General features: G+C 47.4%; 1 protein-coding gene across 1 annotated transcript in view; it reads right to left on the bottom strand.

The window, feature by feature from the left end:
• Window positions 1-1,485: 1,485 nt before the first annotated feature.
• SLC7A5 (solute carrier family 7 member 5) overlaps window positions 1,486-14,247 on the bottom strand; it is a 36,970-nt gene continuing 24,208 nt past the window's right edge. Inside the window, exons 3-10 of the mRNA XM_035566262.2 lie at window positions 12,308-12,413; window positions 11,488-11,532; window positions 9,981-10,104; window positions 8,763-8,866; window positions 7,881-7,977; window positions 7,409-7,558; window positions 5,944-6,121; window positions 1,486-4,073 (exon numbers count right to left, since the gene is read on the bottom strand). Coding sequence (XP_035422155.1) covers window positions 4,018-4,073; window positions 5,944-6,121; window positions 7,409-7,558; window positions 7,881-7,977; window positions 8,763-8,866; window positions 9,981-10,104; window positions 11,488-11,532; window positions 12,308-12,413 — 860 coding nt within the window. The 3' untranslated portion in view covers window positions 1,486-4,017. The remainder of the gene's footprint in view (window positions 4,074-5,943; window positions 6,122-7,408; window positions 7,559-7,880; window positions 7,978-8,762; window positions 8,867-9,980; window positions 10,105-11,487; window positions 11,533-12,307; window positions 12,414-14,247) is intronic.

Here is a 14,247-nt window from a genome sequence, read left to right as displayed (position 1 = left end):
AGGGAGAGCACGTGGAGAACAACAAAGTGGCCTCGCAGGGGCTCCCATCCAGTTGAAGGGTCTTTAAAGTTTGTTCAAGCGACAGAGTCCCTTTGAACTTCGCTGTCCACAGAGGGTGCCGTTAAAAACAATAGCGTGTTTACCAGAACACAGTAGCTGGGATGGCAAACACTGCAAATACTGCAGGAAATATAAAAAAAACAACAAAAAAAGCTTCCCCCTGTTTTCGTCCGGGAGCGCTTTGCAGGGCTGGGCAGGGCAGGTCCCCTCGCGGCCTGGGAGGAGGTTTCACAGTTGGGAAGAGGAACCCGCGCCAAGCCGTCGGCTCCCACCCCACTGTTACCAACCCCTGTGGGATGCTATTCCACAAATACCCCTAACAACTGACTGCCCAGGACTCGAAATACTCAAAAACAAGCTGCATCGAAGAAGAGCAATAATGGAAAGGGGATTAGCACAACGACCAACTGCGGGCACAGCAATCACTGGCAGAAAAACGAAGCCACGGCCCCACTGCCACGACAGCTACGGCGAGCTGGGGGCCGTATTTGCAAGAACACTGTAACATGAAATATAGTCACGAGGTACCTCATTTAACTCTAGCTACTGTTGGGGAAGGCAAACGCACGGTCACTGTGGTTGTACGTGTCCTCTGTGGGGAGGGTTCATCTCCCTTGGTGGGTTGTGCACAGATTACAACAGGGTGACTGATCACAGGCTCAAGAGAGTACAAGCAAACAGTAAAAAAGCCAGAAAAATTCCACATCCAGTTCTGGGAATGATGAGAAACTTTCTGTGAGAAGTCTCTACTGCTCCCCTCGCCCCCAGCGAGGCATCCCATTCCCATTTGGAGGAAAAAAAGCAGCGAGGAGGTCTCCCATTGGGATGGATGCTCTGTTTCCATACCAAAACCCACTGAACACGACCAGCAGACACTGCCGTTCGCTGGTTCGAGTTAAAGCTTTTGCCCTGGACAGCAGATGGTAGCAGCAGTTCCACCCTTCGGAGAAATTGCTCTAGTTGGGTTTTCTTTTTGAAATGAAATTTAGTTTTAACCCATATTCGTTATCTCCCTAAGCTCTAGCATAAAGAACCCCTCTCTCTTACAGCCATGCCACCGGGCTCTAGTGGAGGGGAACTATCGGCCTCAAAAAATCAGGGATAAAAGAAATCAGGCTTTGAAAGGTGAACTTTGTCCTGAACCAGGCTGAGATCTGAGCTGTGGCCGACCAAATTCAACATCTGCATGATTCCGTGCTGCTGCCTGGTTCAGTTTCTCCCTATACATCTCTTGCCCTGGACACGCTGGCGAGGTCACCACAAAACCTATGACATCAATGCCAGAGCCAGCAGGTTAGTAGTACGACAGGAAGATCTTTAGCAGCAAGTGGAAAACAATCAAAGTTCTTAAAAAGCAAGCAAGCCAGTTAAGGATTTAATTAAGATCAGTTAATAAAAAAATAAATCTCAGTGTGACATCTCCTCTTTAAAACCAGTGTGAAAGGGTCACCAAGAGGATGTTTTTTTATTCGCGGTCTTCATCACTGATGAAACTCATTAAGAGATATGCCCAAACCAAGCAATCCCCATGTTTGGGAGACTTGGACCCATTTCTGAGCTGTCTGTGGATTGGACTCGAATGTTAATCTACATTGGATTGAGGTGCATTTCCTTTGCATCACAAGTTAACTCTGCTGGTATATATTAGCACGGAGAGCCTCTAAATTCAATCCAGGCTCTGCAGGAAACCAGTCCTGAGACCATTATAGCCCCAAAATGTGGAAGGTGAGAGACTGGTTCTTTATCCATGAAACAGGTCCAGCATAAGGAGTGATTTCGATCACTACCCTGCAAAAACATCTCAGCCTTCAGCTGGAAGAGGATTCCTTGTAAGGAGGGAAAATTGAGCTCAGGCTTTATGGTTCATGACCTTATTTATGCAAATGTCTCTCCACAGGCTCTGAGATGCTCCAATTCATTGCACATAGGTCCCTGAACAGCCACGCACTGGCCATAACTTTGGGTAGTTCTGCACTGCAGACATACCCAAACCAGCTGCAATTCTCCATAGCTTAACTCATCTCGAGCAGAGCTCTAAATTAATACATTTGTAGTGCAGTCGAGCTGGCTTGGGTATCTCTACACTGTAGTGCCATGGAATAAGCAAAGGTTTTCAGCATGATGATTGTCTCACCTATTCCTGCCTCGAAGCAAAGGTGTGTGCTTGGTGAAGCAATAGCAAAGAGCTGCACGCGGATACTTGTTGGCATAACTGTGGTCATTGTCACACACACTGGAACAGAAGCTGCCACCTGCTATAACATAAATGCCTTTCTTTTTTTTTTTTTTTGCCAAAGAGCTTCTTAAAAGGACAAAGCATGAGCTAGTACCATTGGTGTCCTTAATGCCTCTTTTCCAAAATGACTCTATGCTAAGAGGAGAATCCAGTAGGAAGCGTTAGCTCTTGGAGGATCCCAGCTTCCAAACAGCTTAGTTTACAAAAATAATATATAGAAAAAAAAAATCAACAACCTATTTTCTAAAGCACAAGCACAGAGAAGATTTGTAACAGAGACTAGTGCAGCTCACTCGTAGGGACAAGATGCATTGGATTTCCAATTGACTATCACCTCGACTGCAGAGGCATTATGAGCAAACTGTTCAGGATGCCTCCAGTCCCTGCTTCTTAGAGCAAAACAACCTACAGCAGACCAAGAGTAAAGACAGGCTCCAGCCTTTTGGGAACATCCACCCCTTTCCGCCCCCCAGAGCCGGTTGGTCCCATCTCCCCTGCAGGCACTGGTAACACGGCGTAACGGAGGGCACGGGGGCAGGCAACGCAGGCAGTTCCCAGCAAACGAGCCAGGAGAATCCCACCAGAATTTTATCTTTGACATTGGTTTTAGGGGCAAGCGTCAGTCACGCTGAGGGCAATGAACAGGGCCACTTGCAGAGCAGAATGGTGCTCATCCCACGCTGGATGACAGCCTATCTACGGAAAACAAGGAGTGAGCAAGCTGTCTTGACCTTCCGCTAACTCGTGCGATTCCCTGGGTTTACTGGGAAGAACTCCGTCCCTGGGCCTGCACCTGACCCAGTGCTAATTCACAGGGCCCCGGGGTTGTTGTTCTGGTGGAGAGCATCCCAGAGAACTGGCTCAATAGCAGGGAGATTGCTTGGATCTGAGAGTTAAAAGCCACGGCAAGGAACCCCAAGTGCTCATTTCAGGAACACAAGGAAAGTCAGACAAGGCTTCCTCACACCATTTCTCTGACACTAATTCTGCTCTGCCTTGTCTCGCCTAAATCACTGCCCGTGGCGCTTCCTGGGCAGAGCCCAGAGCATCCAGCAGCAGGTATTTAGGGGTGTGTGTGTGTGTGTGTGTGTGTGTGTGTGTGAGCGAGCACCAACACCAGCCAAAGTCCTTAAACAACCTTAGCTTCTCAGCCACCCCCCGTGACCAGGTAAGGCGGGTGGGTCGGGCTCAGGACCACCCTGCAGCTGTGTTTCAGCGCACAGCCCCAGCCCCGACACAGGCACCTTTGCACAGCTGGTGATGCTCAAACTGGGCTCGAGAGCAGATCCGCCGCAGCCTGGGGGATGCACAGCTCACTGCTAACTTCAGTTTTAAAAACCCTAACGAGTTACCCTACACAGAACTGAAGTACAGTCCTCAATATCACACACATACACACACACACACACACAGGCCGACTGGACTCGCTGCTGCCGGACACGCAGGACCCCTTGGAAGTAACCAGCAGGAATTCCTCTTCCTGGTCCATGTTCGTACCAAGAACTTCTCATGGATGCTCGTCTGCCGGGTTAAAAGGTGGCAACAGGAAGGCTGGAGGAGGCAAGGCAGGGCAGGTGGCATGGTGTCAGACATGAAGCAGCTCTGCCGGGGTGCTCCAATGCCTGGGTTTTCTTTATGAGGGATCAGAAGTGTTTTCTCCTTGTGTCGTCTTAAAATAATATTGTGCGTTTCCTGGAGCTGAATGTCTCTGCTTTTCCTGCTTATGATTCTTGAGGAACCACTTCCATCAGTTTCTGGCACACGGCTGTTGCGTGGACTACAGGGGAGAAAGCAAAGTGTGGGTCAAAGAGATTGCACACGGAGGGCCCGACATACATCTTGACTCCGTTCATGACACTTTGCCTCAAAGGGGCAGAGTACACGCTTTGGTTCTGAGCAGGATTAGTCCAAATACAATTTAAGAAGTGAAAGCAAATGAACCACAGGCTGCTCTCTACTCATGCCTAGAACTTGAGCATGTAACACTGGGAGCTTCACTCCTGCAGCAAGGATCCTACACTGCCCCGAGAGGCTCCTGTACTTCTCGACACCAGTTTCTACTTGCACGGTGATATGGTAACTACATTTGGATGCCAGAACTGCAAACACTCCGAAGTGAGTCAGGCACAATAGCAGGAATGGGCATAGAAAATATGAGCTGACAGTTCTCCTTCCAGTTTTGAAAACCTTGGCCGTACGTGCACAGCTTCTTTAGACTCAAGAACCTGGGAGACGACCAGCCCAGCGTGCTGAACACAAGGCAGAGTCCACTGCCTCACACCGCCACGCAGGATGGCGTGGGCACAGAGAAGGGAAGGGAAGCATTTTGCTTGTAAGCGTGTACAGGAAAGGTGCTCAACTGGAGTAACTTTATTTTTCCACCCATTAGTTATGGTGACTGGTATCTAACCACACCTGTGCTTTCTGCTGCTTCATTGTGCATTTGGACACCACTAAACAGACTTGCCAGGTAAAACTAACACTAATTCTAAATACATGCAAGCAAAAATAAACTCAGATTAGTCAGCGGTGATCAAATCATCTGCAACTTATGTATACACCTGTGTTTAAAGTTGACGTGTTTCTAATGGGGCATTTGCAGCATTATCATTCTGTGTCCCCAGACTATTTTCTCCTCAAAAGCTCTTGGTGGTAAAAAAAAATAATTAATATGATAATTTGCCAACCAGACAGTGCAAAAATGGCTTTTCCAGGAACCGAGCCTAATACTCGGAATAAAAAAACTGAGTGAGTGAGAGAGGGAAAAAAAAGACTAAGGACTGCTGAGCTCTGTTTAATGCCTTTTTCTTCTTCATAAAAAGCACGAGCTGAGGCTGGACATCTCTGCTCGTCTGCTTTTCTAGGTCAGCCTGTTGTTTGAGAGCCGGGAGACAGATGGTGGAGTTTAGTTACTTAGACAACATGGATTGACTTTCTTGATCGAGGTGTTCAGACAGAGGTTATGTGTCCAAGCACAATCTTTCCATCCCTTCAAAACACACCATGGTGTAGTACCAGCTGTTGGAAAACCTTACACAAAGATAACCTAAAAATTAGCCTCAGAAGAGAAAACATCCAGGAGACATGGGATTTTCTCTTCCTTCTATGCTGCTGTCACATTTTGATGCCAAGGAGAGCTTTGACCGGATCAGAAATATTAGCACTGGCTAAGTGATGAATTGGGACCAATTCCCAACTTAACAGCATTCAAATTTTTGGCCAACTGTGCTCAAACTGTTACGCTGTTATTTCTTTTCCATCCCAGTGCCGCTAGAAAGCTATTCTCTGCTGATAAAGGCCTGACTCTGTGCTTTTACAGGAGGCAGAAGGTAACAAAGGGTTCACCGAGTTATGTTCCGCTGCAAAACAACATCCAGCTCGCCAGGAGAAGAAAAAGAAAAAAGGCATTTGGCCCAAACTTTGCAACTATCACAAGTCAAGGTGCATTTTGGGTGCTTGGTAGATAAGGTAATCATCAGGTTAAAACTTGTTAGCATTAAAAAAAATTGATCAGAGCCAAGCCATTGAAGCCTCCACTACACAGATGTAGCCAGTGCTACGAGCTGCAGCACGCTCACCAGGAAGCACTGCTGTTCTTGGAGCAAACCCCAAAGGCTGCACCCTTGCTCTTCCTCGGTAATACTTACAGATGCCTTGGAGAACCCACTTGGGCTTGTTTTGCCACCAGACCCCGAAGAAGTAAACAGGAATCCCACTGAAGATGATTGCAAAGCCAATCGCACATTCTACCGGTGTCATCCAGAAGGAAACAGCAATGAGAAACAAGCAGGCCAGGATGAAGAAAATGGGCAGGCAGACGTTCACCTAAAAAAGAAACCGAAGAATAGGTAAGAACTTATATCAGGGGAACAGGGAAAACTTTCCAGTGAAGTTTTTCCATCCTGGGGAGGGAAGGACTTCATGTTCCTCTGTGGACAGTGCTCCTGTCTGTCCCAGTGCTCTGAACAGGGGCCTTGAATTGGGACCTTGAACTGCCACAGGGTACCAAGTCGGTTAGCACTCTTCAGCAGTCCTGGAGAAGATGGAAGTAGGCTAGCACCTAATGTGCACTTAGAGCAAACCAAAACATGGAGGTGTAGCTTGCTAAGATAGCATGAGCCTTTCTCAGCACAGTTTTTGACGTTCAATTCCATACTTGAATGATTTCTTATAAAAAGGACCTGAACCAACAGCATCAAATTCAGCACCAGCCACAGCACAAGCCTTTGCATCTCGTTTCCCAGGGGACTCAGCTACACTGCTCTGAGCAGGGCATCTGTTGAGAGCACCCTCGGTTTTGTTGTTGTTGTTGTTACAAAAAGGAAAAACCAAAACAACAACAGCAAAACCAAAGGAAACACAGAGTTACTTTGGGAAGGCAGTGATACAGGTCTGTGAGTTTGTTTCTCTCTGGCTCCCTGTTGCCTGGCAGAGACCTGAGCGTGCTCGGGGGGGGGATGAGTGAGAAACATGCCTTTAAGGAAGGCAGACATGCTTGTGGCTGACATGATCTTGGCCTCCTACCAGACGGGATGCAGTACTGCCAAGCTGGCCAAGGACAAATAGAACAAAGTTCTCGTCTCTTCAGGCGTGGGTTTGTCCGCTTTGTTAAACTATTCTGTGAATTCCACAATGGTACAGAGCGTATCACCGAGAGCCACAGCCCAAAGCTCGGCCTGGGGAATATGTTAGTCACTGAGAGCTTCCTGCTGGGCTGCCCCACCAGAACACCCACAACTCTGCCACCCACAGCATCCTTCGCTCTGATGTTCCCATGGCCACAGCATCTTCATCTCCTGGGCACTGAGTGCACAGATTTGCTTTTGGCAGATTTTGATGCAGCTGGGACACCTGTGTTAGCTTCCCCTGATGGTGACATCCTTGCAATCCCAGTCCCTTTTCCAAACAGGAAAAGCAGCAGTTCTTGCTGCACTTCCCCTGCAGCTGAGAAGGGACTTCCCCAGAGCTGGGGGACTTCCCCCAGCTGAAGCCTCTGAGCCCTCAAACAGCTTGAAACAGCCGTTTTCAAGCTGGCAGGGCCTTCCCTCTGAGCACAAATGAAAAGACCCAACGCAGGGAGGACCTGATGGGCAATTCCCGCACTGCTCTCACCTTGATGGGCCTTTCAAGCTCTGGCTTCTTGTAACGCAGCCACATCATGCCAATGATGGCCAGAGCCACACACAGCCAGTTGAAGAAGCTGAAGAAGTTGATGACTGAGAAGATGTCATTGGAGAAGGCATAGAGCAGGGTCATGATGCACTGCATCCGGAAAAATAAAAGCCATTAGCAAAGGGAAAAGTAGGCAAAACCGCATGTATTATAGCACTAAATGTGGGAATTTTACAAGAGCTATCTGCCAAGAAAAAAAGCAGGTTGATTTTAAAAAAGAAAAAACTTATTTTATGCTATTTTGGTGCCTGGAATGATTTCAAAACAGAAGTGGAATATAAAGATATGATGGGAAGGAAAAGCAGAAATGGCTGTGTTTGGAGTCCCTCTCGGAATACTCTGATGGGATCGTGTCCCCAGTGCTTTTCTCAATACCAGGTCAATGCTTATCATCACAGAGCCAGGTGCTTACCGTAAAGACAAGGGATGGCACAGGAGTGAGAAGCCGAGGGTGAATCATAGACAGAATGGAAGGCAAGTGTCCTTCTCGGGATCCAACGAAGAACAGCCTGAGGTGAGGGAGACAGAGCAGTTATCACCACTGCAACCTTTAGCCCAAGGCTGGGGTTTGTCTTCTACACAAAACAAGCAGGGACAGCTCAAGATCAGCCTAGACAGTGCTGAGGCAGCAAGACTGAAATGCCCAAACTCCAAGTTTTCCACCTTAGTGGTGCACTGCATGATGCCAACTGTGCCTTCTTTTGGTAGTCACTGGTTAAAGAGTGGGGCCCTCCAGGATGAGCCCCTGACACGGGGTTCTGCATGTATGCACACCCCGAAATCTCTGCCTTAGAAGGAAGGCTGGAGATGGGTGAGGAACGCAAGAAATCATACGTTTATATCCTCCTTTCCAGAGCGAACAATTAAGTGACTTTCCTAAGATAACCCAGGAGATGTCTGTCAGACCTGGAACCTCCTCAGTCCTTGCCCTGCCCCATCCTTCCTCCCCATTCTGGAGGAATTCTCAGTCCTGAAGTTTCGTAAGTTTCTGGTTTTCATTAAAACCATATTTTCAGGCAATGTCGCTGAGGTTCAAGCCTGTGTTTATGTTCTAATAACTTCAACAGGACTTTGCCCAGAGGACAGAAAACTAAGACCACTGCAAGGCTTTCTTTTAAACTGGATATGATTTTAAAGCCTTTTTTTTTTTCTTCCATCATTCCCCACATGGCCTCCAGACCCTTTAGACTTTGTGTCTACCCACAGCCACTCTTCAGAGGACACTCATTCCAAACCAAGAGGCATTAACCACTGCTTGTAAACAAATGCCACAAAACTAAGCAAAAAAAAGTACCGGGAAGAAGTGAAGAGAGATCCATTAACGGATCCAAAGCACGATAAGCCAACAAAGACGGGTATGATCCAGGACATGACGCCAAGGTGGTAATTCCCGAAGTCCTAAACAGGAGGGGCAACAAGACAGTCCCGTCACACCCGAACACCCAAGAGAACTCACAGCTGCCTAAAGAAGTTTAACATTTGCAGAAATCTCAACAATTAACATGGTTTCATAGCTCGAGCTATTAAGGATTTTTCCAGTTCGCCATTTGCTGCTCATCCTTCCTCAAAAGCATTTTATAGAATTGCAAAAAAACAGCAGAAAGCCTTTCCCTCAGGGTCAGGAGACAAGATTTATTGGAACAGTTGTCCAAAAGCTCAAGACCAAATGAAAACTTCGAGCAGATTCAGCCATTCAGATATTGCCAACTGCACGTGTGGAGCTGAGTAAGGACACTGGGACACAGCTCCTTATAAACGCAGTGACCCAGAGCCATAGTTTTATGTCACAGACTGACCCCACATTGCTTCTCTACAGTTTCAGGCCATCATAATCATACTGATTTCGACAGACGTGCAAAGTAACACAAGCAGAGTACCACAACGCAGGCTGGTATCTCCAGTAACTCCCCCCAGCGTACTTGCAGGCTGGAGCTGGGGCTCTGCCCTAATCTGAAGGGTGGAATGCTGTCACCTGATGGCCCAGACCAACTTACCCTGGACCGGGAGATTCCCCCTGAAGCACTGAACAATCCTGGTCACACTCCGTTTGCAAGGTCATACCATGCTGCTCACTTCTGAAGCAATCAGGATTTCTGACCGCAATGCCATTTTAATTAATAGAAGTACTGTCTTTCTCTCTTAATTAAAACAAGGAAGATACAGAGAGAGAACAGTCTAATTCAGTATTGACTGAGCGACCTTTTCCCATAAACATCATGCTCTGGTAACTGATGGTAAGTCATGCAGCCAGCAGCAACCTTGCGTATTTACGAATGAAGAGCAGTGCTAACTGACCATCCACCCTCACTATTGCGTGAGATTAATCCATCTTGGTAGCATGCTGTTCTTCCCTGCTCCCGTCACAGTTGCTCTTTATCTCCTGTCATTTATTTTTTTTATAAGCAGCCATGACCACCGTGGAACAACCTAGGAGATGTATGCAGAGATTGCAAGTCTGATTTGAGCAGCCCTGAAAAACAGATGAGTCATATCAGAAATGCACCTATCTTACCACGGCCACGGCTTCGGACGTCAGCATCTGGTCCGTCGACAGGGTTGTGAAGTAAGCCAAGTTTGTCAGCACATAAACCAAAGTGACTACAGGTAGTGAGATGATGATAGCCAGAGGCAGGTTTCTAGGAAGAAAATATAAATTGTAATGGAGCTCTGCAGTTCAGAGGAGAGCCACTGATGCCAGGGAATGCTAAGGGCTCGTGCTGCAGCCCTTCTGCATTCACTTAAAGTTGGCATGAGCCATCCTGCTCCTCTTTGGCTCTTCAGCTTACACAGTTTCTTAACCACACTCTGCTCCTCCAGGAGAGGAGAAAATGCCCACACGGTGATAGCCCGGAGGGCTGACAGATGTAAAGCGAAGGATTATGGCAGAAGGCACTTTTTACATGGAGAGACTCTGGGTGTCTGGGCAAGCACCAATCCAAGACCACTGCAAAGGCAATCAATTAAAAATAACCCCCCATGTCTCCTCCTAGCTAGCAGCATTAGCACATACATTCTTCTGGACAAGACAGAAGTGTTTGTGCTGGTGGCTTTCTTGTGGGAGATGGAAAGATCAGGGACTAAGTGGGCAGTTTTTAGGCTCTAAGCTCTGTGCAGCTGCTTGGACTGATGAATTTCAAAGCAAGTGAGTTCAAACACAAGCTGAGTGGGTCTGTAAAGATGAGGCTGTGTTGGTACAAATTTGCCTTTCCCAATAGCCTAACCCCATTTGTGAGTAGAAACTGAAAAAGGAAAGCCTGCTCAATTCTACATGTAATTGGTCCAGTGGAGGTCAAAGCCACTGGAGGTGAGAGTCAAATACCACGACCACATTCAGAAGACAAGAAAATAATTGCAAGCTGCAAAAACTTTTTATAACTATGTTTGTCAAGCAAAGAACGTGTCAAATCTTAGACTTCCCAGTAAGCACTAATCACTGCCAGGGTCAGCCAGGAACGGGCTCTTGCACAACCGATCCCAAAGCCCATGCTGACAGAAGGACTGCACCTTCCCTACAAGCAAAAGCTATTTTTCACTCTAGTGTGGCACATCTTCATCTCACCAGGTCCCCTTGCAAAGCTCTAAAAGGCACGAGCAGTGCAGAAGGCGGCCTAATGCTTGACAGAAAAGGAAGAGCACATGACAAATACATGTACGTGCGAACACTGCTGGGGGAGTTTACACAAGATAGTAATAAAGCTGTAAGTGCCTCTTCCTCGCCTGTAATTCAGAGAGGTGCCATGCCAAGGAAATAGGGCTTTACAACAACAGAGATAATATCAGCAGTACAGGAAAGCTGTGTAAGCAGCAGCCCTTCTCATACAGAGATTACTATTCCCCTTCCCCTAATCCATGGAAGAACAATGCTATTAGCCTATCTAATTTTCCATTTCCCTAGAAAGAGATCTTGGCTTCTGGGCTGATTAGCAATTTGTTACACGCACAAGACAGCCACAAGGAAAGGCCTTCCCAAGAAAAACAAGTTTTCCTCCCATGGAAATCATCACAAGACCCACACCTACCTGTAGGGATTTATCATCTCCTCTGTAACAAAATTCAAGTAATTCCTGTAATTGAAAAAGAACAGTGATAAATTCTGGTTAGTCCATGAGTAAAGGAAAGCCTTCATCTTAAATGTCTGCGAGGGAATTTTAGGTGGGGTAGAGAGACCAAACCTTGCTGAAAAACTTAGAATGGGTGATGCCTAGTTCAAGATCTACAGCACAAAACCTGCAAAAGCACAAGCCCTGGACAGTGCTGGTGGATCTAGCACACCATGCTGCCAGCTTCCTTGCAAGAGGAGAGGTGGCTGCAGGCTAAAAGCTGGGCCCACGAGCGACAGGGTCACCCGCCAGGCAACGCGGATGGCTGCAAGTAGCCTGTTTTCACTGCAAATGGAGCAGGCTCCTTGAGCTTGGAAGTGTTCAAAGGGGCTGACAACAAAGTTCAGTTTGGTGCTGTCAGAGGTGGACACAGCAGTCTCTGCTTTGCAGTACCTCATCTGTTGGTATGCAGCAAATCTCTCCTCTACAAGATAAAACCACCCTCCTGCTTTTTTTCTTAGTATCACCCAGGAGATAAACCGAGCAACCCATAATCTACTGCCTCTTTTAAATCCCACGATCACTGCCACTTCTTTGTGCTTCTCTAACTTGGCTGGAAACTGCATGTGAAGAATGACTATTTAAATTACTGGGCAAACCCAGGGCAGCTAGCTGCCTCTGCTCTGGTAACAAGAGATGGAAGGTCCTGGATCACATTCTTCCTGTAAATGCTATCTAGGGACAAAAGGAAGGACCTACAGCATTTAGCACTAAAAAAAGGAAGAAGATTGCATCTTACCACCCTCCATAGGCAAAAAGACCACTGTACAAAGCTAACACGATGTTCCCCACGTCCACTTTCGTGCCTTCAAAGGAGTGCTCAGGGGTCAGGCTTGTCACATCACCTGCAGAGAAGCAAAACAAGAAAGGACTGCTGTTAGACACTTGGTTATCGTGCTGATGCATTTTGGGTTGTGTCGAAGAACACCTGCACTCATTTATATTGTGCTGATTCCTCCAGTTTTACAGTGATTAATTCAGCCAGTGTAATGCACCAAATAATCAGGCCCAAATACACCATCTCGAGCAGCCAGCCGTTAACAAGTACTCAAACTTTCTCACACGGCACCGTGCTATCACCAAGGTAATCTCCCAGATAGCCCCCTGCAAAAAAACACATTCTGGGGACCTTCCGGCTGGAAGATGCTATGCAAACAGATATTGCCGCATTGTCTTCTCAACTGAAAGCTGCTTTCGTTCGATAAAAACCCAGGATTTCCTCCAGCCACCTGATAAAGCAGAGGGTTACGGCAGTCCCTTTGATTGTGGGAAGTTAGATTTTTCAGAGCTCGAATATCTGAAGTTAGCTTCTTTAGGGCTCAAGTATCGAAAGTTCCTGTTATGTATCTGCTTTTGAAATAAAAAGCCATAAATAGAGGTCCCAATTGTACATTTGGTAAGAAGTCTCCCAGAGCAGCCAAAGGTTTATTTATTTTGCTTTAAAATGCCCTGCGGTTGTTTTGTTCCCTGCCTTTTGATGTGGAGCCTCCGTGCGCGCCTGGCTTGGCGAAGTCACCCTCCCTTCCGCGGAGGCAGCGCTCGCTCCCCTTGGTGAGGAAGGAAGGGGAGCGAGGCAGGGTTTGGTACCACACGTCTGCACCCAGGGAGCCCTCTCACAGCCCATGTGATTCCTCTTAGGGCACAGATCTTTACTAATCACCCAAGCAACTGCATCACATGGCAGTCAGCAGTGTCTGGAGCTTAACCCTTCATCTCTTAGCGCACGGTATCCTGGACTCTCATCTGGGGAAAGAAAAGGGATAGTAACAATACAAGGCATTTTTTCCTCAAATGGCACTTTCCTTCCCTGTCACACTGGGAAGTTTCACCCCTCTGTGCTGCTAAGAGCTGTTTGCAGATGCTGGGTAACATAACACGGATGCGCAGACCTTTTACCACGCGGCATTATGCTCCTAGCAGGGGGAAAGGGCTGCAGCACCGCTGGAGCATCCTTCCATCCGCGGGGCTTTGCGACTGCTCCAGATCTGTGCCCGTGACACAGAGCAGCCCTGCATGCGTGGGAGAACTGCATCTCGTCTTTCACCCTCTCCCCCTGTCCCTCAGGCTCTGTTCCCCATCCTTTCCATCACTCCTCTTCACCTCATTTCTCCCTCCTGCTCAGTCCTAACCAGGGCTCTGAATCCTCCTTCCCCCGCACGTCCACGGTTGGTAGCAACAGTATGAAAATAGCAGATACAAAACCAAGGCAGCGGGCAGAGGAAAATACAGAAACTGAGATAAAACACTGATGTGACTCGTCTAAAATCTGTCAAGAAACTGATAGAGGCTACAAAGCAGGGCCCAGCTGCCAGTGCTTGAATGAAATGAGGTACTGAAACAGGAGAGCTGGGTGGAAACGCAAAGAGACTGATGCAATGCTGCAAGTTTGACCTTAATTCCTGGCTTACAGGTTCAGACATATAATCTTAATTTAGCATTAATGCCCTGGCCTGGCTCTGAACAACAATGCTGAGCCGGAGGTGGGTGTGCATGGTATCACTTTCTGCTTGATCCCTCAGCCTCAGCTTTCCTTAGTTTATTTTCTGCACCTCCTGAATAATTACCAGTCTAGTTCTTTCCAGGTCTTTTGTTATGGGAATAAGATACACTTTTCATTAACAGTGATTATAATTAGTTACTGGAATCATGCACAGATGGTCTGGGAGGGCAGGAGAGATC

The sequence above is a fragment of the Cygnus atratus genome, chromosome 12 (assembly GCF_013377495.2).
Source record: "Cygnus atratus isolate AKBS03 ecotype Queensland, Australia chromosome 12, CAtr_DNAZoo_HiC_assembly, whole genome shotgun sequence".
NCBI classification, from domain to species: Eukaryota; Metazoa; Chordata; class Aves; order Anseriformes; family Anatidae; genus Cygnus; species Cygnus atratus.
Note: the sequence above shows the minus strand (reverse complement) of the source record. Positions and strands in the feature narration are given on the sequence as shown.